The 19,969-nt window shown below is 41.4% G+C and overlaps 1 protein-coding gene across 5 annotated transcripts in view; it reads left to right on the top strand.

Moving 5' to 3' along the window:
• Positions 1–19,969, top strand: part of LOC133488730 (guanine nucleotide exchange factor VAV3-like) — a 51,094-nt gene that overhangs the window by 29,902 nt on the left and 1,223 nt on the right. For 2 of the 5 annotated variants that reach the window (XM_061796976.1, XM_061796979.1), the window contains 8 exons: positions 4,114–4,244; positions 8,774–8,839; positions 9,128–9,162; positions 9,232–9,348; positions 13,905–13,992; positions 14,745–14,874; positions 18,044–18,097; positions 19,131–19,279. In XM_061796976.1, coding sequence (XP_061652960.1) covers positions 4,114–4,244; positions 8,774–8,839; positions 9,128–9,162; positions 9,232–9,348; positions 13,905–13,992; positions 14,745–14,874; positions 18,044–18,097; positions 19,131–19,279 — 770 coding nt within the window. Of the gene's footprint in view, positions 1–4,113; positions 4,245–8,773; positions 8,840–9,127; positions 9,163–9,216; positions 9,349–13,904; positions 13,993–14,744; positions 14,875–18,043; positions 18,098–19,130; positions 19,280–19,969 lie in introns of all 5 variants that reach the window. The other 3 variants (XM_061796977.1, XM_061796980.1, XM_061796978.1) reach the window with 2 other exon arrangements.

Here is a 19,969-nt window from a genome sequence, read left to right as displayed (position 1 = left end):
CCAAAGTGGTTGCATATTGTTGCCCAAATGTCAGTAAATTGCTCAGTATTTAAGTGTAGTTGTGCTGTCATTTTTCAAGCCCTCCCGCCATTGCTCAAGTGTGGGAGGTTGAACCTTGAGCCAATGTTTCGTAATCATTTTTCTTGCCACTAACAATGGAATTTGTATCAATTTAACATATTCTTTTTTAAAACCCTCTTTTAGTGGAACCCCCAATATACAATGTATCAATTCCAATGGCACATTGCATTTTAGGATGATTTGGATTTCTCCCACAACTCCGTGCCAAAAAGGTATTTGAACGGGACAGTTCCAAAAAAATGTGAGTAGTCTCCTGCATAATTGCAATTTCTCCAGCACAAATTAGATTTATTTTTGTCAAAAATAAATGTGATAGATGGAGTTCTAAGAAAAACCTCATCATCACTTTCCAAGCAAATTCTTTCCAAATAGGACTATTTGTGGTTTGGTGACAATTTTGACAAGCTCGTATCCATTTTTCGTTTGCTTCCAATTCCCACCTACCTTTTATATCAAGGGAGTTGTCCGTTATTTGTGTTTGTAAAAAAAAATCAAAAAAACATACATCTTTGATACAACCTTCGCCTTATTTTTTTCTTTTATAATTTTAATAAGATTCGTTTCAACGTATCCAATTCCTCCTTTGATTTTATGTAATCCCTTATCTGTAAATATCGGTAAAAAATCTTTAGAGCAAAGCCCATATTGGTCTTGTAATTGTTTGGAAGATTTTAGAACTTCCCCATCGAACAATTCGTGTACAATTATTAACCCTTTTTCTGCCCAAATCAAAAAGCTTGAAAGTCATTTAACTTAGCAATTTGAAGAGCACGCGAAGTTGTTAAAGGCATTTTTTCCCTCACAATTGACCATATGCGCAGTGTGCAGGCAATCCATTCATTTTCTATTTTAAGATCCTTCCATTTCTTTTGTTCTAAGAATATTGCGGTCGCTAAGGGAATCAGTGGGCTTGAATTGTTCTCCAGTTCTATCCAATTTGTTTCCCTGTCTTGCCCCACCCATTCTACTAATCCTCGTAACTGAGCTGCTCAACAATACAATTGAAAATGAGGTAAACCTAGGCCACCTTCCCTCCTAGAACCGCATAGTAGTTTCTTCCGGATCCTAGGTTTCTTCCCCTGCCATCCAAATGTTGAAATCATTTGATCCAATTTTTCAAAACATAGACGGAGGAATCCACATTGGAAATGCTTGAAAAAGGTACAAGAGACGGGGGGAGAATATTCATCTTGATTGCTTCTATTCTGCCAAGTAAAGACAGGGGAAGAATGTTCCAGCGCCCGATGTCCGCCTTTAATTTAGTAATCAATCCGCCAAAATTTTCCCTGAACAATTGGAAGGAGTGCGATGTAATAGTTAACACCTAAATATGTGAATCCCTGTGTAGGCCACTTAAAGGTTACGACTCTGTCCAGTTCTATTGGTTTCTCCCCGACTAACATCAACGCTTGTGATTTGGCCTCATTAACTTTGTACCCGGAAACCAAGCCAAACTCTCTAAGACAATCTAACAATACAGGAATGGAGGATAATGCGTTAGGAATGTAGAATATAACATCGTCGGCATGCAAGGATATTTTGAACTTTGTTCCGTTAATGATTATTCCTTGTAATCCGTGTTCTTCTCTAATAATTTCTGCCAATGGCTCTCCACTAATTGCAAACAGAAAAAAGGGCTGAGGGGACAACCCTGTCTGGTCCCTCTTTTCAACTGGAATGCTTCAAAGATATAGCCATTTACTCCATCTTTGGAAATAGGCTTAAGGTACAACGTTCCAATCCATCTAATAAATGTAGAATCAAAACCGAATTTACCTGAGTTTATGGTGTTCCTTGTCATAAAGATGGGTCTCTTGGAGTAAAGACAATTGAGCAATGAAGTTTTTTCAATTGGGACAATTTTTGTTTTCCTTTTTATGGGATGATTAAGACCATTAACATTATAACTAACAGCCTTGAGTACACCCATACCGTAAACTCAAGTTAACTAAAAACAGACAAGACACGTATGCCGGGAGCCACATAACACTAAAAATAAACAACAATGCAAACAACATTTGCCCATTTAATAAGAATACAAGTTAAGAGCGTTGCACTCCTGATGTCTTCTGGGCAAAGAGCAAATGCTCTCCGGGTGCGGTGCACTTTTTGCAGTGGAGACTATCTCCCAGGAAGACCTGTGGTTGGGTTCAGATCGTCCAAATCCGAGCTCTTGTTAAACAAACAGTGGTACAGCCACAGTCCCCGACAGACTTCACGTCATACATCTTAATCTTTTACTTGTAAGCCTCAAACCAAAATGTACAAACCATATCTTCTGAAAAACGAGAACAAGCCCAAACGATCACTTTACTCACGACTTGTAGTGTTCTAATCGTTCCCCTCCTTTCCATGAATGAATCCTCTGATTTCTGATATCTTCAGTTGCCGTGCATTGTTTCCTCTTCCACGGGGCTGTGTGGTCCAAGCATTTCCATCTCCAGGACCTCTCTTTCGTCCAGCACCACGTTCACTCCCAGTTGTTTTAGTGTGGCTTGTGCCTCCAGTAAAGAAGTGAAAACTTTGGTGCCAGAGTCCAGAAAACTCCTCAGCTCGGCTGCGTAGGGTGACTGAGCCTTGATGTTTCTCTTCTTAAGCCTTTTTATCACTTCACGCACTTTTTTCCTCTTGCGCTGCACTTCAGTAGAATAATCTCGCTCAAAGATTCACCTGAAAATCCAAGAAGCGGATAATAATGGACCTTGGTGGGGCTGTGCCTTCTGGTCTCTGTCCTAGCACACGATGAGCTCTTTCCACTTTGATGTCGAGCCCATCTTGGAACTTTAGCGCGTACCTTCAAAAAAAACGCTCCACAAAGTTTATCATGTTATCCTTTTCAGACTGCTCTGGTATACCGCACAGGTGTACGTTGTTACGATGTAGACGATTTTCCAAATCATCACATTTATTGGTAAGGTTGATTTCTCTTCACAACAGGTAACTTAGCAACTTCTCGTGTTTATTTTGTCGGTCTTCCGTGGCACTCGCTCTGCATTCCGCTTCAGTCATTCTGTGGTCCAAATCCTCTATGCGTGTTGCAAGATCCGCCAGTTTATGCTCCAATCTGGGGAATTAAGTTTTGAAGTCTTGGAATGACTCGGTACTTTCCTGTCGAAGTTTTCGTAGTTCCGCTATTTTCGCCATTTTCAGCATTAGACCCAGAGTTAATCATAGTGTTAGCTTCCCCAATAGTTTTCAATTGAGTAGCTTCAGCTATCGTTAGCTGCTTGGGTCCTTGCTTTCCATCCCCTATTTTACCCACTTTCCTGTCGTTCTTAGATGTTTTTGGATTCAGCATACTCTTTGCGTGATCTCCATCGCGAAGTCTGGTGTTCATTTATGAAGAAACGTTCTCAAAACGGCTTCATTTAATAATTCTGTCAGAGCTGAAACGTTTACCGTCCTCACTCGGCCATAACGTAGGCGGAAGTCCAGATTATTTACTACTTAATGATTAAAAAATACATTATTCTTGTAAAATTGTAACTTTTCTTTTCTTGGAAAAAAATACAACTTTATTGTTAACTTTTTATTTCAGTTCTTTCTCTTGTAATATTCCGTTTTCTCATACTACTGACTTGCTCGTTCAAAAAAGCAAAACTTTTTGTAAAAGCGTAACCTTTGTAAATTAAAAAAACATATTCTTGACTTTAATCTCTTGAAATCTTGAAATTAAATTTAAATTGAGAAAATGAAATGTATTCTTGTAATACCATTCTTTCTTGTAAAATTATGCCTTTATTCTTGTAAGATTGCAATTTTCTGATTTAAAAAAAAAAAAAAAAATCTGACTTTACTCATGTAAAATTATATATATATATTTTCCTTGTAATAATAAATAAAACCTTTCTAAACAAATGACTTTTCTTTTCTTTTTTCATAAGATGTTTACTCTTATTTCGCTCAAAAATCAGTCTCTCATTTCATTGCTGACGACTTTATGTATGCAATTATGCAGATGAACACACTTTGTCCTGAGATTTAATTGGTCTGGATTTTATCAGCAAGTGACAACGTGCTGTTGCGTTCAAGGTCTTCCCAGGATGCTGGTGATCCGAGACTACGACGGCGCCCCCTCCCCGCCGTGCGGACTCCCGCTGTGTGCCCGCGTGGGCGACGTGATCGAGCTGATGTTCGCCAACCTGCACAGCTCCTGGTGGCAGGTGCGTGTCACTTGCGACTCTTAAGGGACGGATGTCGTGTCACGGCTCGGCGGCTCGTGTCGGCCCGCGCGCCACGTCCTCTGCAAAGTCGTCGGTTTGAGTCCGCGGGGTGCGTGCGTGATGTCACCTTCAGTTGAAATAAAACGCAAATGTAAAAAGGAGGACACCGCAGAACTGTTAAAAATTACTATTACTATTGTTTTGCGTTAATTTCTTTGTGTTATTACTGAGTTGCTTCTTAGGAGGCTTTAAATATTACTGAGCTTTTACATTCATTTATTTGTTGCTTTTATCGGCATAGGTCAAAAGCTACTTAGTTCACAGGTGTCAAACTCATGGCCTGGGGGCCAGATCTGGCCCGCTACATCTTTTATGTGGCCCGCGAAAGCAAATCATGTGCGTCGACTTCATGCTACTTGCTAAAATATCAAAATTGCAAATTGTCTTCACTTTTAATAATGTTGAGATATTGCAAGCATTTGGTTTTGTTACCAATCCCCATTTTTTAAATAAATTGGAAAAATAGTTGAACAAATGTTTTTTTGGCGGCACGGTGGCAGACTGGTTAGAGCGTCAGCCTCACAGTTCTGAGGTGCGGGGTTCAATCCCCGTCCCTGCCTTTGTGGAGTTTGCATGTTCTCCCCGTGTCTGCGTGGGTTTTCTCCGGGCACTCAGGTTTCCTCCCACATCCCAAAAACATGCATTAATTGGTGACTCTAAATTGCCCGTAGGCATGACTGTGAGTGCGAATGGTTGTTTGTTTCTATGTGCCCTGCGATTGGCTGGCAACCAGTTCAGGGTGTACCCCGCCTCCTGCCCGATGACAGCTGGGATAGGCTCCAGCACGCCCGCGACCCTAGTGAGGAGAAGCGGCTCAGAAAATGGATGGATGGAAATGTTTTTTTTTTGTTGTTTTTTTTTTTTTTACTGGATTCTGATTTCAAAAATGAGTTTGACACCCCTGCAAGTTCCAAGACTTGTTTTGTATTCGAATTGCTTTGTTTCTTATTATTAGGAACTTACTTTAATTATTGTCATTACTATTGTTTTGTTGTCATTTCCTTGTTTTTATTAGCATAATTCAAAACCTAGCAAACCAGTTCACATGAAAGTTGCTCTTAGAATTGTTTTGTTTTTTTTAGTGCTAATTTGGCTTTGGGTTGGGGGGGGGGGGGGGCTATAATTATTATTGTTTTATATATTTTTTGCCATTACATTTCTTTGTTTTTACCTGCATCACTCAAATGCTAGCTAACCGATTTCCATGAAAATTTCAATTGAAATCGCTTTGTTTCTTAGCGCTGAATTGCCTTTTTGGGCTGGGCTTTAATTATTATTCTTTTTTTAACCTTCAGTTCTTTGTTGTTTCATCAGCATTGATCAAAAACTGCTTTGCAAATTTCCATGATTTTCTTTTAAAATTGAAATGGCTTTGTTTCGTAGTGCTAACTTGCCTTTTGAGAGCTTTAATTCCTATTACTACTATTATGTTTTTGCGTTCTTTTCTTTGTTGCTTTCATCATCTTAATCCAAATCTAGCAAACCTTTTCCCATTCAACTTTATGAGGGGTATGACTGATTTATAAACTAGGTCGGAAAATTTGACCAGTCATTGTTTTTCTGCCTTGGTCGAGGTCTGCACTCTCGTCTGTCACTTGCACCATGACGCAAAGCATTTAGTGTAACACATGACACACGGGTCATGCGACTCTCTCTTTTCTCAGTCAGATGAAATCATAGCTGGCGACGTAAGATAGCAGCGAGTTGATGAATTTAGAGGCTTTGGCCAGATAATAACGCGCCGGACGTTGCAGCGTGCGGAGCAGCTTTTAATGGCGGTGCACCACCTTCTGCTCAGTGAGGCCGATCTTAGCGTTTGACCTTATCTGGTTTTCGAAAGGCCACTGATTTATCCCGGCTGGTCGCGGCGGTATTAAAGCATCATCTACCGATGTTTGTCTGCGTTGTGACGGACCTTCACCAGATGAAAAAATATACGCTTTATTGATCACAGTTTCTGCAATCATCAGCGTGTGCTTTGATAAGAACAAGGCAGTCGGTTGCTATTTAAGTTTGTGAAGTCACACACAAAACACAGTACTGCGAACAGTCAGTTATGTCCTGGTGTGATGTATTATCGAAAAATAGTAAAACAGTTGAAAGTAGACTATATCTTTGTTGATTATGGGATGGAGGGACTGTATCATATGAATTCGGAACTATAATGACATAACAAATTAAATGATCTATTTTGTTGTACAATACAGTGACAAAGATTCTAAAACTACCCCCCCCCCAAAAAAATCTCTTGCTTAAACCATTTAGGAAAGATATGGCCAAATTAATGCAACAAATATCGCAGAACTTTGGATAATGTAAATGGTCAGTGCAACAATACTTTGCCCACCCTTGCCAAAGAAAGACAGTACCATTTGTGGTAGGGGGTAACATTTCCATATTGACACAATTGTCAAAAAGAAAAAATAGACCAGAAAAACACATTTTAGATTGTCTTCTAAATCCACAAAGGTTACTGCGGGAGACTTCCAAACAGAAGCACTTGTGATGACAATTAAAACTCCACTGGGTGCCCTTAATCTCGGGCGTCCCCGGCGGCGCCACAGGATGGAATTACCTCCGCCCCCATCCGCCCTCCCCCGTTACCCAGAAGGCAATTATCTCCATCCCGCTGGCACAACAATACAATCAATCACAGTGATTTCATTTGATCCTTCGGCGGGTGCCGCCTGTTTATGCTGCCCGAGTAATGCGTTTAATCTTTTTAGCACACGCGTATCCAGGGCATAACAAATAGAACCAAAAGATCTTGGATGAAATGTTATTGCGCAGAATGAATCACTGAGACTCCAATCGAGTTAACCCGCCAGTTTTTTTGTTGCTGTTTTTTTTTTTTTTTTACACGCTCTCGCCCCAAAAAATCACGGTGGCCTAATAGAGGAGACGAGTCAGGGAGGGAGAGCGAAAAACCGTTAAAATGGAGTCAGCCGGAGACTCCATTTTCTCAATTAGCGCTAACGACGGCTGCTTTGTTGACTTAAACGCTTACAAATGAACTCAATCTGCTGCAATGAAGTGCACGAGATGGACTAGGGCGTCACTCTGGAGCGCAGAACTCCACCAAGGACGTGTGGCACATCATCCAGTGGAAGCTGAAAGTGCTACCGCCCGAAAAGGTCGAAGAATTTGGCGCTCAAACCGTCGTCATGCCGGTGCAATGTCGGCAAATCTTGTGAGACCTCAGTTTAGTGAGCATCTTAATTAGTGGGTTTCAAACTAGCTTGGGAGTCCGCAAAATCATTTGCAATGAATAATTAATTATATTGCATCCTTTTAAAAAGTGGTTATAAAAGGTACATATGGGGACCAGCGCGCCAATAAAACAAACATACCAATTACTCATCCCTACCTTAGCTTTAGGTCCATTAAAAGCTTTGATAACTAATAATAATTGACAATAATGAAAAATTGTGACATCACAAATTTCACATCCCTGGATGAATAAATTTGTTTTTTTTTTTAGAGCAAAGGGAGTATTTCTTTCTGATAATATAGCCCTATTTTTTTTAAAGGATAACGTTGTCTTTTTCAGAATAAAAGGTGTAATATTCCAATAATGAAATATTATTTTGTAATTCATTCCTTAAAATATGACTGTCTTCCCTTGTTAAACATTGTAACATTGCACTACTTCAGTGTGCAGCGCACTAACCTGAGCACCAATGCTAATGCTAACATAACATGAGCATCTACTGTATACTTTACAGTTTTAACAAGTTTATTATAACAGTTTCAATAATTTCTTTTTAGGAAAATCAAACCTTATTGCTGTTTGTCTTTTAGTATACCAGCAATTGAGCGATATCATGTCAAACCAGTTTTAACAAGTTTGACGTACTGTGCAATCAAATAAAAAATAAAAAAATAATATTATATCATATATAACAACTTAAATCTTTTCTTTTTAGGACAGTACATTATTGATGTTTGTCTTCTTTTTAGGCTATACCCATTTGTGCGATTCCGAAGTTTAACGATCGCTATTACATCCGCTAGCCTGATGCTGCGCTTCTCTGTGTTTGTTCACGAGTGTAGTCGTTTGGCTACGTTTCATGGAAATCGGTTGTGGTTTTTTTGTTACATCATCCAGCTAACGATCAGTCAAATCCATCTATCTGCATGCAATTCCTACACTAAATTGAGATGAACAAGTGTGTTAGTTAAAATACAGTTTGTTTGGTCTCTGCGCTGTTTGGGTATTCGCCGACGCAAACGAGCCTTCATTATTCCGGGGCCAAACGAGGGCCTTGTTGTGATGCGCTACAAATCAAACTGCCGGCAGAGTCGCCAGCGTAATTAAATGGGGCTGCAAATTAGACGCGGCGCTTGTTGCGTGCTAATAGCCGAGGATTTATCCGCGGCGGCGAGGGAGGGAGGGCGAGGGAGCGGCTGGGAATAGAGTGGAGGTGCGGGACGAATTTAACGCAATTAACATCCCGTTGCTTTTGCAGGGCAGAATCCCGGCGAGCGGCAAGATTGGCTTCTTTCCCAGTGACGCCGTGAGGCCTTACCCCTGCGTAAGTGTGCATATTTCCTTGGTGATCAATACGCTGCATTAAGTGTGAGCGCAATGCATTTAGCCCAGTAATGGCTACTATTGACGTCTGGAACGAAGAGATGTGCTTTTCCATTACATGCCTCTGCTCCTGTCGAGGTCTGATTTTAGCCCCCCAGGGTGGCTCCAATATCACATTAATGGGCATCTGACCTCCAAGCCTTTCAAGTGCGATGAATCGCAAAATAACCATGCTGCTTCTTCTTCTTCTTCTTCTTCTTCTTCTTCTTCTTCTCCTCCTATGTGCCAGCTACCCAAGCCTGTCGATTACTCCGCACAACTTTGGTAACAACACGTCTTTCTCAATTACGTCCAGCCGTTCAAATTCACAGTGACCAGGTGGGTTATTTGCAGGTTCGCAGGACCCATGGAGAGGTGCCAGGCTGAGGAGGAGCTCCAAGACCGCGGGAACAGCACCTATCTGGTTCGGCATCGGAGGAAAGAGTGCACAGAGTACGCCATTAGTATAAAGTAAGTGACATTGTAGAAGTTGTCGTTTACATTTTTTACTGAACCTCCTTTAAGGATATGCTCTCGATTTAACTTCCTGGATGGGTCGGTGTAGTAATTCCTTCATGGATTCAGAGGGTCTGTTTTTGTTTGAACTTCCTGGATGGTTCAGTTTTAGATGGCTCCAGAGTAAAAGGAACTTTCTTGATGGGTCAGGGTTCGGCTGCTCCTGATTGAACTTCCAAGACAGATCTATGTTGGAGTGGACTTCCTGGTTGGACCCATGGTCGACTCAAAGGGTCTGTTCTTGATTGAACTTCCTGGATAGTCTGGGATTGGATGGATCAGTAGTAGATAGATCAGGGTTCGACTGAAGATCTGTCCTCGACTCATTTCCTGAATGGATCACTGATGGTGTTTTCATTCAACTTCCTGGAAGGAACTGCTCAAGATTAAAGCTCCAAAACAGATCCTTTTTAGGATTAGAATGTGGATCCATAACAGATGGAAGTTTCTCGACTGATCCGGGTTTGTAGAAGTTCTTTCCTGTCCTCAACTTTCTCGAAGGATCATTGATGATGGTTCGATTTAGGATCTGTCCCAGACTCAACTTCCTGGATGGATCATTTGATCAAGAGTTTGATTGAATGTACTCCCCTGTTACATAGCAAAACTGTTCCAGCATAAAAGGCATACAGCGCTCTGCTATTGAAGTAACTTACTGGATCACTTTCTGAATGGATCAGGGTTCAGACGTCTGTTCTTGGGTGGACTGAAATTTTCAGATGAATCTGATCCTGACTGGACATAGGTTTGGTTTGGTTGGATCTGGATCTGGATCTTGACTGGATCTCTTGGGACCATTCCTCTGTCTCCTTTCATAGAACGTTTAGTAGATGCCACTGCACCCATAAGGCCTAAGTACAACAGAATGTTTAAAGGTTCCAAATCACTCACTAAAACTTTGAGTTCCATGCTAATTCACAATAATGTAAGCCTCTTTTAATGGATTGAATGCAAATACTGAATTAGTCATGGTTAGCACATGATGCTGCACCCGTATGCCCTTTACGTGGCGCGGTATTATGCAAACACAATAGCAACCAACTGCTGGCTGCTCAAGGTGCTCGTCGTGCAATCTTTGGACGACACACAAAGGAAAATCCTTTTAATTTCCCAGTCATTGTTTTGTGTCTTCTGCCAGGAGACACCGGTGTGTGTGTTGTGAGTGTGCGTGTGTGTGCGTGTGTGCGTGCGTGCGTGTACATGTACATGTATGCGCACGTGCCTGACAGCTTTGCATACTGATGATGCATGCATACGTGCGCTCAAGATTGACTCTTGAATGGCAATGATATCAACAGTGTGGCTGATCTTTTAAATCTAAATCTCTGGAACCTTGTTTTTTTTAAAAATATAGATGTGTAACCATGCACCAAAAATCACACTGCAGTACATAGCTAGGGCCAGACCGATAAGGATTTTTTGGAGCAAATCTGTAATTTGGCATAATAAATCTCTAATAACCGATGAATCGGACGATTATTTAAAAAAATACATGATGAATTAAATAACTTCCTTTTTTTGTCCCTTAACGCTTACAACAATAAAGACGAATTACAGGCAGAACATTTGACTGTTTTATAATACTTTGTCCTTTAGTCTTAAAATAGGCAAAAAACTGCAAATTTGTTCTGATTTGAAAAGGTGCTAGTATCGGCCGATTAAATCGATCAAACAGTTAATCGGTCGGGCCCTTCTGGTTACACTTTGGTTCCCATTGTAAAGGGACAAACAGTAACGCATAAAAGTGATTTTCTTTGTGTAAGCAGGAACAGATTTAGTGTAATTTAAAATGAAACAAAAAATAATCTGCAAACTACTGAGAGTAAATTGTCCAATAAATCGTTTCTCAAATAAACAAATTAATGTATAAAATAAAATACAAAATGCACATTTAATCATACATAACATCTTAAATCTTTTATTCTTAGGAAAGTGCAACATCAATAGTTTGTCTTCTTTTTAGGGAACAACACTGCAACTGTAACAGTTTAAATAGTGAGAATCGTTACACTACAAAAGCAACCAGTAACATTTTTTATTGCTTTGGCTCGGTCGCCAGCCAATCGTAGGGCACATATAGAAAAACAACCATTCAATTTACAATTATTGACAATTTAAGAATTGCAATTAACCTAACATTTACAATATGTTTTTGGAATGCATAAGGAAGCCGTAGTACGGAGAGAAATCCCATGAGTACGAGGAGAGCATGCTAACGCCACACAGGAAGGCCGACACCGAGATTCTCCCCGGTCTTCTGCCGTTTGTCCATTTGAATCCGTTTTCAGTCGGAGTGGTCAGTTTGTGCAGCGAGCAATACAAGCCACCTGGATGTCAAGGGAATGGGAACATTGCCTTTACGTGTTATGTAGCATATGACCTCTTACACATGAATAACGCATTCCACCTGCGTGTATTCATAATGTATCAGTGAATCGGCAGCGTGACCGAACGCCTCTCATCCGCTACGCTGAGAGATTTTACAATGCTCAGTCAACATATGGGAGAATCACAGCGCTCGGTGTGGTGCCGTGTTTGTCATCCTCAAGGTTGGCATAGTGTTAAGCATTCTAACAAAGGAAACATGGGAACATTCCGCTTGTGACTTGTTGTCAAGGGGGACTATCAGGGGGCTATGTCCCATTTCACTTTGAGATCACTGCGTCATCATTGAGGAGCCCAAAATGTTCTATTCACGCAACAGTTACCAGTCTTAGCCATCACCTAGAAAGATGGGAAACACCATGGACTGGTTGGGTACATATAGACAAACAATCATTCACACCTATGGACAATTTCTTCGGTGAACCTAACATGCATGTTTTTGGAATGTGAGAGGAAGCTGGAGTACCTGGGCAAAACCCAAGGGAAGGCTATGATAACTCCACACTAGAAGACCGAAGCAAAAATAGAACATTCCGATGTCAGTGATGTTAAGAGTAAGACTTCAAACCCATCAAACGGGTAGCATCCCTTTACTTTAAACACTTTGTAAATCCCACTTTTTTTTTGTTCTTGAAAATGATATACAGTATTGGATTGATAAAAATTCAGGAGCAGTTGTGCAGAGCAAAGAATGCAGTATACAAGTTACTTTAAAATGATTCAATACAAAAAAAAGACCATGTTGTTACTTTGGTTTTTATTTTATTAAGAACACATTTGAAAAAAATCTTACAAATTGGTAAATCAATATGTTGTATAAAAAAAGAATGGGTAAAAAAAATTTCATTAAAAAAATAAAAATAAGTCAGGCCTGTTGTTTTAACCACTCTACCAAATTTTGGATCTCATCTTTTAATTTTAACAGATTTTTTTTCATTTCGTCATAGAAAGACACCTATTCATTTTTAGTCATATCCGAGATGCCCGAATGTTCTTTTCCCATCCCTTCAAACCCGTTGCAGTTTTCCCATTTTCAAATTCAGGTGTGGCATAAGAGTTGTGTCAGAAATGTTCTTGTTGTGCACTGGTGTCACAAAACATAGATTTCAAATCCAAACCATGAATTCCAAGTTTTCCCTCTGGAGTAATCTCCTCAGAGTCTAACATAATTTCCAAGCCTTCTCTGCTACACGTTCGTGCACTTCTGCAATTCTCCACAGCTCCGTCATCACAGCCATCTTGATGCCATCCATGTCTTCAAAACGTGTCCATTTGATGACGGCCCTTGGGGTTAAAAAAATCACAGCGAGCCAGTTTGCTTGAGTAAGACGGTTGCTCCAGCACAAAGATATTGTTCTGGGCCAGGAACTGTCAGATGCTCGGAGCGTTGTGAGCAGGCACATTGTCCTGCCGCAACTCTCGCCTCTTCTCGCGCACTGATTGAAAGAAGCAAACGCTTCAGAATCTCTTTGATGTGCTTCTGTGACTCCAGTTCTGTCATTTTCTGACAGACTTCGTAGATCACAGTGACATTCGGCACTTCATTAGGATTGAGGGGCGTGGGTCCGGCCGCGTCGTTGTTACAGTTGTCGTTCTACATAGCGCACTCGTCGGGCTCACCGGTGTGGCGATATTGTCTTTTTGCAAGATAGCAGTGGAGGACAACTTGAGTCAATAGTTTACTCCGCACTTCACAAACAACAACAACTGTTATTAACGGTTTGATTGATATATATTTTTGTTATGTTGCCCGGCAACCAGCTTAACTCCTCCAAAACCCGAACCGGAAGTCTCCACTCTCATCCCAGAAGTGGAAGTCATACCAAATTATTTTAAGTCATCGGCAGAACGACAGCTATTATCTTGAAAAAACTTGTAAGTTGTGCCATTCGTAACTCAAGGGACCACTGTACCTGCATTTGTAAACGCAAAGTACCATCAGCGTTAAATATGACAGCATGTTGACGTTCCTCTCATTTGATATGAGGGAATGTGGAATGTTCTAAAGTGGTCTTGAGTGTGCTCTTGCAGACCTTCGTGACTTTCAACACGGGAGGATGGGCCTGCCTGACGTTGGAAGCGTGTCGAGTTGATTAGCAGCGCATGTCTTATTCATCCCTACGCAGGTTCAGCGACAGAGTCAAGCACATTAAGATTCTGACCAAGGACGGCTGCTTTTACATCGCCGAGAGCCGACTCTTCAAAACGCTGCTGGTGAGGCTCCGAGATGCTCCGCAGTGCGTGGAACATGAGTGGAATATTCTCTATTTGATGTTGTTCTGTTCAGCCTGTTTTGTTGTCAATCATTGCGGAATAACGCTGTCATTAAAACATGCTAACTAGATGAATAAATCAATAGAATAAATGAAGTACAGTGGAACCAGGGGTAGGTAAAAATCGGGAGTAGTTAGTAGTTAGTTAGGTACAGTAGTTACTGTAGGTACAAATGCTATAAAGGTGCAGAGGGAAGACTGAGTGTGTACTATGCAGCTTCACGAGGTAGGTAAGTACAGTTCATCAGGTGGGCAGGTAAAGTAAGTAGTCATAGTTGGAAGGTAGTAACGGTTGGTTGGTAGTAGGTACATTAGGTTGGTAATTTAGGTAGGTATAGTAGGTAGGTACAATCGGAAGGTAGATAAGGAGGTAGGTAGGTAAAGTTGGTTAGGAGGTAGGTTGGTCCTTTATGTAAGTAGGTACAGTAGGTAGGTAGTTAGGTAGTAAGGTAGGTAGGTACAGCACTTTGGTTGGTAAGTACAGTGGGTAGAGAAGGTAGGTAGGTCGGGTGGCTAGGTACAGTAAGTAGGTTAGTTGAGTAATGTGGGTAATTCCAGTTGTGGGTTGTTATAGGACAGTAATGAGAATGAAGTGGTTAGAGGAAATTGCTTGCATGCATGTCACAATAACACCTGTAGTTAGCACATTCGAGTTATATGTCATGCAGTGGCATGTGTTTTGGTCTCGTGCAGGACCTGGTGGAGTATTACAAGCAGCACTCTTTAAAAGAAGGCTTCAGCAGCCTCGACACCAATCTGCGCGTCCCTTACCGGGAATGCTCCGACGGGAACTCGCCTTGGGCTATTAGCAAGACTGGCAGCGGTGAGTGCGCCCTCGCAAAAGACTTTGCCGGAGAGACTTCTGTGTCTGACAGCTGAAGATGCTCCCAGCTTAGAGCGGATATGCTCGCTGGGAAAAAAAAAGTTTGAATTCTTTGGATGGCCCTGTCGTGTGTTCATTTGTGGAGCTCTTCGGTTTACCCGCAAAAAGCCATCAGTGGTGTGTCCATGCGGAGTCTTTGATAACAAATGTAACATGAGAAGTCACAGTAATGAGGTGGCACGTAGCAAAGAAGTCGTAGTATTGAGGTGGTTAGACGGACAAGAGGCGACATGGACAGAAAAGGAGAGATGGGAAAAATGGGATGTGATAGACTTGAATGAGCCGCAGGTTGTTGCATCTGCTTAGGTAGGTAGGTAGGTAGGATGGTATAGTTGGTTAGTTGGTTCAGTAGGTAGAGTAGGTAGAGTAAGTGGGCAGGTAAGTACAGTACTTAAGGTGGGTAGGTGCAGTAGGTTGGTAGGTAAGTACTTTAGGTATGTAGGCAAGTAAATTATGTAGGTAGGTAGGTACAGTCTTTTACTTGGTAAGTAGGTAGAGTACTTTGGGTAGGTAGGTGCAGTAGTTAGATACATTATGTAGGTAGGTACAAAAGTCTGGTAGGTAGGTACTTTAGGACATTTAACTTGATGCTTGGTTGGTTGCTTGGTAGGTAACGTAGGTAGGTAGGTAGGTAAATTATGTAAGTCAGTACAGCAGATTGGTAGGGAGGTATTTTACAGTATACCTACAGTATTTAGGTAGGTACAATGTGAAGGTAGGTCGGTAGATAGGTAAAGCAAGTTGGTAGCTAGGTAGGCACAATGGGAACGTAGATAGGAGAGTAATTTGGTAGGTAAATGCAGTGTGTTGGTGCAACAAGGTGCAGCAAGTAGGTACAGTAAGAAGGTAGATAGGTAGGTAACTAGGTAGGGAGGTACCATAGGTAGTTGTGTAGAAAGGTAGGTACAGTATGTAAGTACAGTGGGTATGTGGGTACAGTAGATGGATAGGTAGGTAGGTACAGCAAGGAGATGCAGCAGGGAGGTAGTTGAGAAGGTACGGGAATTTTACAGTAGCTCAGTAAGTACAGGAGGTAGGTAGTACAGTAAATAGGTAGGAAGGTATGCACTTTAATCTGGTACAGTAGAAATTTAGGTAGGAACACTGTGCAGGGAAGGTAGACCACCTCCAATGGTGATTGGCGCATGGTGTATACTAGTTGATGCAGGGATTAAATCGCAAAAAATAAAAAATAAAAAAAAAACCTTGTGAAGATGAAAGCAAAACGAATGGTGAGGAGACCTGGCAGCTCAACAGGAGTCGCCAGAGTGCTCCCAGTTAGAGGCCGGCGCCCGAGGCGAGCACCGGGAGCCTTCCTACTCGGGAGCATCACGCCGCTTGCCTCTGACACCCATGCACAATTTTCCTGACGAGAAATGTCACTTGCGCGACCAGCCAAGTAGAAGTTGAAGAAGAAGAAGAGTGACTGACACAAACCTGGGGGAAACCCCGCGTCTGGCAGCGGGAACACAACCCAGGGAAAAACGTTGGCAAATAAAAAGCACGACAGGCAGCTGGAGTGAAAATACGTAAACAAGCACCACCGCTAGAACAAAGCTAACGTTAGCCTTTTGTGTGTGTGTGTGCACCCCCCCCTCCAAGACTTAGATCTAGAGAGTGTGGGCACCGGCTTCCGTGGAGAAACCAATGCCATGCCAAACAACAAAATAAATAATATAAAAGAATCAAAAGAAGCAGTGCTTATAGGCTGAGAAAAAAAACAAACCCCCCAAAAAACCCCAAAAAACAGATGCCACCGCTGCTGCTGTTGAACAACTCAAAAGACAAGAAATCTGAAAATAATAATGCTGACTTTTGATTGACAGTGTCAGAAAGGCATTCATTTGACAAGATGCGTGTGCACCTAATGAAATTTGCCTGGCCACTTGTTGCTTGGCAGAGTTCATAGGGCAAAAATGTAACTGCCCCATAGGCCAATGGAAAAAAATGATCATCATCTATACATAATAACAAAATTCATTTATACAAATTTAAAAGGCCAATCTCAATAGATGATCTTCTCCATAGGCCAGTAAAAAAAGAATTATACAAATCTATTTATAGTTTTAAAAAAAAATAAAAAATGTAAGACCTCACCTTTACAGATAATTCTCACAGACATTTGCCTAGTCACTTTTTGCTAGGCTAAGTTCATAGGGCAGCCGTGGCCCAATGGTTAAGATCATCGCCTGCCACCGTGGGGGACCTAGGTTCAAAACCCCGACTGGACCATCCGCCAACATCCCCCGGATTCACGGCTGTGGTGTCCTTGAGCAAGACACTGATACCCCGAAATGCTCCCCGGGCGCTTCAGCTGCCCCCTGCTCCAGTGTGTTCCACTAACATGTGTATGTGTTCACTGTGATGGGTTAAATGCAGACAACAAATTTCGTGTGCATGCATGCATGTTCATGACAATAAAAGATGATTCTTCTTCTTCTTCTTCTTCTTCTTCACAAGCACAACTGCCTCAAAGGCTAATGAAAAAAATAAATAAATCCATCTTTAATAATAAAATGGGATTGTACAAATGGAAAGGCCTCATCTCAATCGACGCGTCGCCTCGACATTTGCTTGGCCGCTTGTTGCTAGGCAGAGTTCATAGGGGACAAGCCAGTGAAAACAATTACACATCTATACATAATAACAAAATGGCTTTGTACAACTATAAAGACTTCACATTAATAACCTCATCCAGATATTGGTCTGGGCTGTTGTTGCTAGGCAGAGTTCATGGAGTACAAGCGTACTTCACCATAGGCCAAAGTAATGAAAAGGATACAAAACTATATATGATTTTAAAAAAAATAAAATAAAATAAAAATCATAAATAAAGGTCTCACTTTTAGTAGACACTTGCAGCCCTTCTGCAGTTGAGTAATTATCTTGTACATAAAAGTAAGTATAGAAGTTCACTTTTCATCTTGGCCAGTGTGAATAAAAATAGACGTGTAAGGACCTCCTCTCACTCTTCTCTCCCACTCAGCGTTGTTTCCTTTGCTTGTTCTTTGACTTTGCCAACTTTTTCCTCTCTCGCTGTTTCTCCTTTAACCCTCTCTCTCTGTACTCTCTCTCTCTCTTTCTCTTTTGGCTGTTTTTGTGTGTGTAGTCGCTCCTGGTGGTTGCAGCTTTGTTCCTCCCTCCTCCTCTCCTTTCTGGTCAGGTACAGCTACACGGCCTTTGTCTGCTCTCCGGTCTTGCCGCATGACATTGTGTGTTTTTCTTCGCTTCACTAATAAATAATGCAAAAAAGGAAAAAAATAAAATACTTCGATGCTCGCCAGCCAGCCGGTGGCACCGTTCGAGTCAGGATTAGATTTAAAATGACATGGCGAGGAACAATTGTTAATAGCAAAAGAGGGCTTTCAAAATGGAACCAGACAAATTAAAAAATAATACAAAATTAATGATATTACTGTGTATTCTGAATTATGCACGGTGTACAACTGGTTAGAGCATCTGCCTCACAGTTCTGAGGACCGGGGTTCAATCCCCGGCCACGCCTGTGTGGAGTTTGTATGTTCTCCCCGCGCCTGCGTGGATTTTCTCCGGGCACTCCGGTTTCCTCCCACATCCCAAAAACATGTATGATAGGTTAATTGAAGACTCTAAATTGCCCGTAGGTGTGAATGTGAGTGTGAGTGCGAATGGTTGTTTGTTTATATGTGCCCTGCGATTGGCTGGCAACCAGTTCGATGACAGCTAGGATAGGCTCCACCACTCCCGCGACCCTTGTGAGGATAAACGGCTCAGACCAAATGGATGGATGGATCAATTTTGTTTACGATGGCGTATTGATAAATAAGCATGAATATGCATTCGTTTTAAGTGGGACTGGACAAAATATCGATGTTGCGATGTGTCGTTTCCGTTTCAAATTATCAATACAAAGCATCATATATCACTTTTAACTATTTGAACCTTGTCGCTAAGCAAAACATCAGCACCTACTCAGCAGTCTGTGGATTCTTAGCGCATGTTGTAGACAAGTTCCCTCTGCAGTGTTAAAGATGATCTTGCTGTTGATCCGCAATGTTGTGTGCATCCCCGTTTGTTAGAAATCGAGGCCACCCCCGTTATTAGAAATGCTTGGATGTTACCTTTCCTGCATGTTTTTTTTCAATGACATTTTCACTCTTGAAACTGTTGCACGTTTCCATTCCCTCTGTGATGTCCGCAACTCTGTGGTCCACCAGTGTTTTCTCCAAAGGCGGTGGCCGTGGCCGTTGCTCGCTACGACTTCAGCGCCAGAGATTCTTGGGAGCTGTCTCTACTGCAAGGAGACATGGTCAACATCTACACCAAGACGTCCAACGGCTGGTGGAAGGGGGAGGTGGCGGGCAAGGTGTGGCACAGTATGACTTTGATTTGGGGTACTTCCTTAAAGGGAATATATATATATATAATATATAATACATAAGCCCACCCCCACCTCAATATTTTTTGGGGGGGCAAGAATACATTGCATGTGCCAGAGCTAGTCAAAACACGGTAATCTAAATAATATTGCATTCATGGAACAAGAGTTAACTAGAATACAGTCATCCTTCGCTATATCGCCGTTCACTTTTTGCAGAGTCAGTGAATGCATCGTGCATCATGGATTTTCTTTTAGTAGTGCAGTTATTCATACGCATATCTCTCGTACAGGTAGCTTTATTGGCTAAATGTTTTTAATGTGGCATTTGTGAAGTCACCAAATTGCTTGAGGATACAAAGAACCTGCCCAGAAAGCGTCTGTTTAAACACAAGCCACAGTCAGAGTTTTATGATATAATTTAACAAATATCAACCTTAGCCTGACAACTAGCTAATGCATACACTCATAACAATATTGACAGGAACAAATGCAAGAGCAATGATTAGCTTGATTTTCAACGACTCCAGTACTGTACCATACACACAATTAAGAACTTTGTGGAGTGGCAGTCTCGTATGATAATTTTTATTTTTTTTTCCACACAATGTTTTTTTCTAATAACTTTTATTTAGAAAATTTACTGTATCTAGTACCGGTCTTGCTATATGTGTCTCT

Source organism: Phyllopteryx taeniolatus, chromosome 14, assembly GCF_024500385.1.
Source record: "Phyllopteryx taeniolatus isolate TA_2022b chromosome 14, UOR_Ptae_1.2, whole genome shotgun sequence".
NCBI lineage: Eukaryota > Metazoa > Chordata > Actinopteri > Syngnathiformes > Syngnathidae > Phyllopteryx > Phyllopteryx taeniolatus.
Note: the sequence above shows the minus strand (reverse complement) of the source record. Positions and strands in the feature narration are given on the sequence as shown.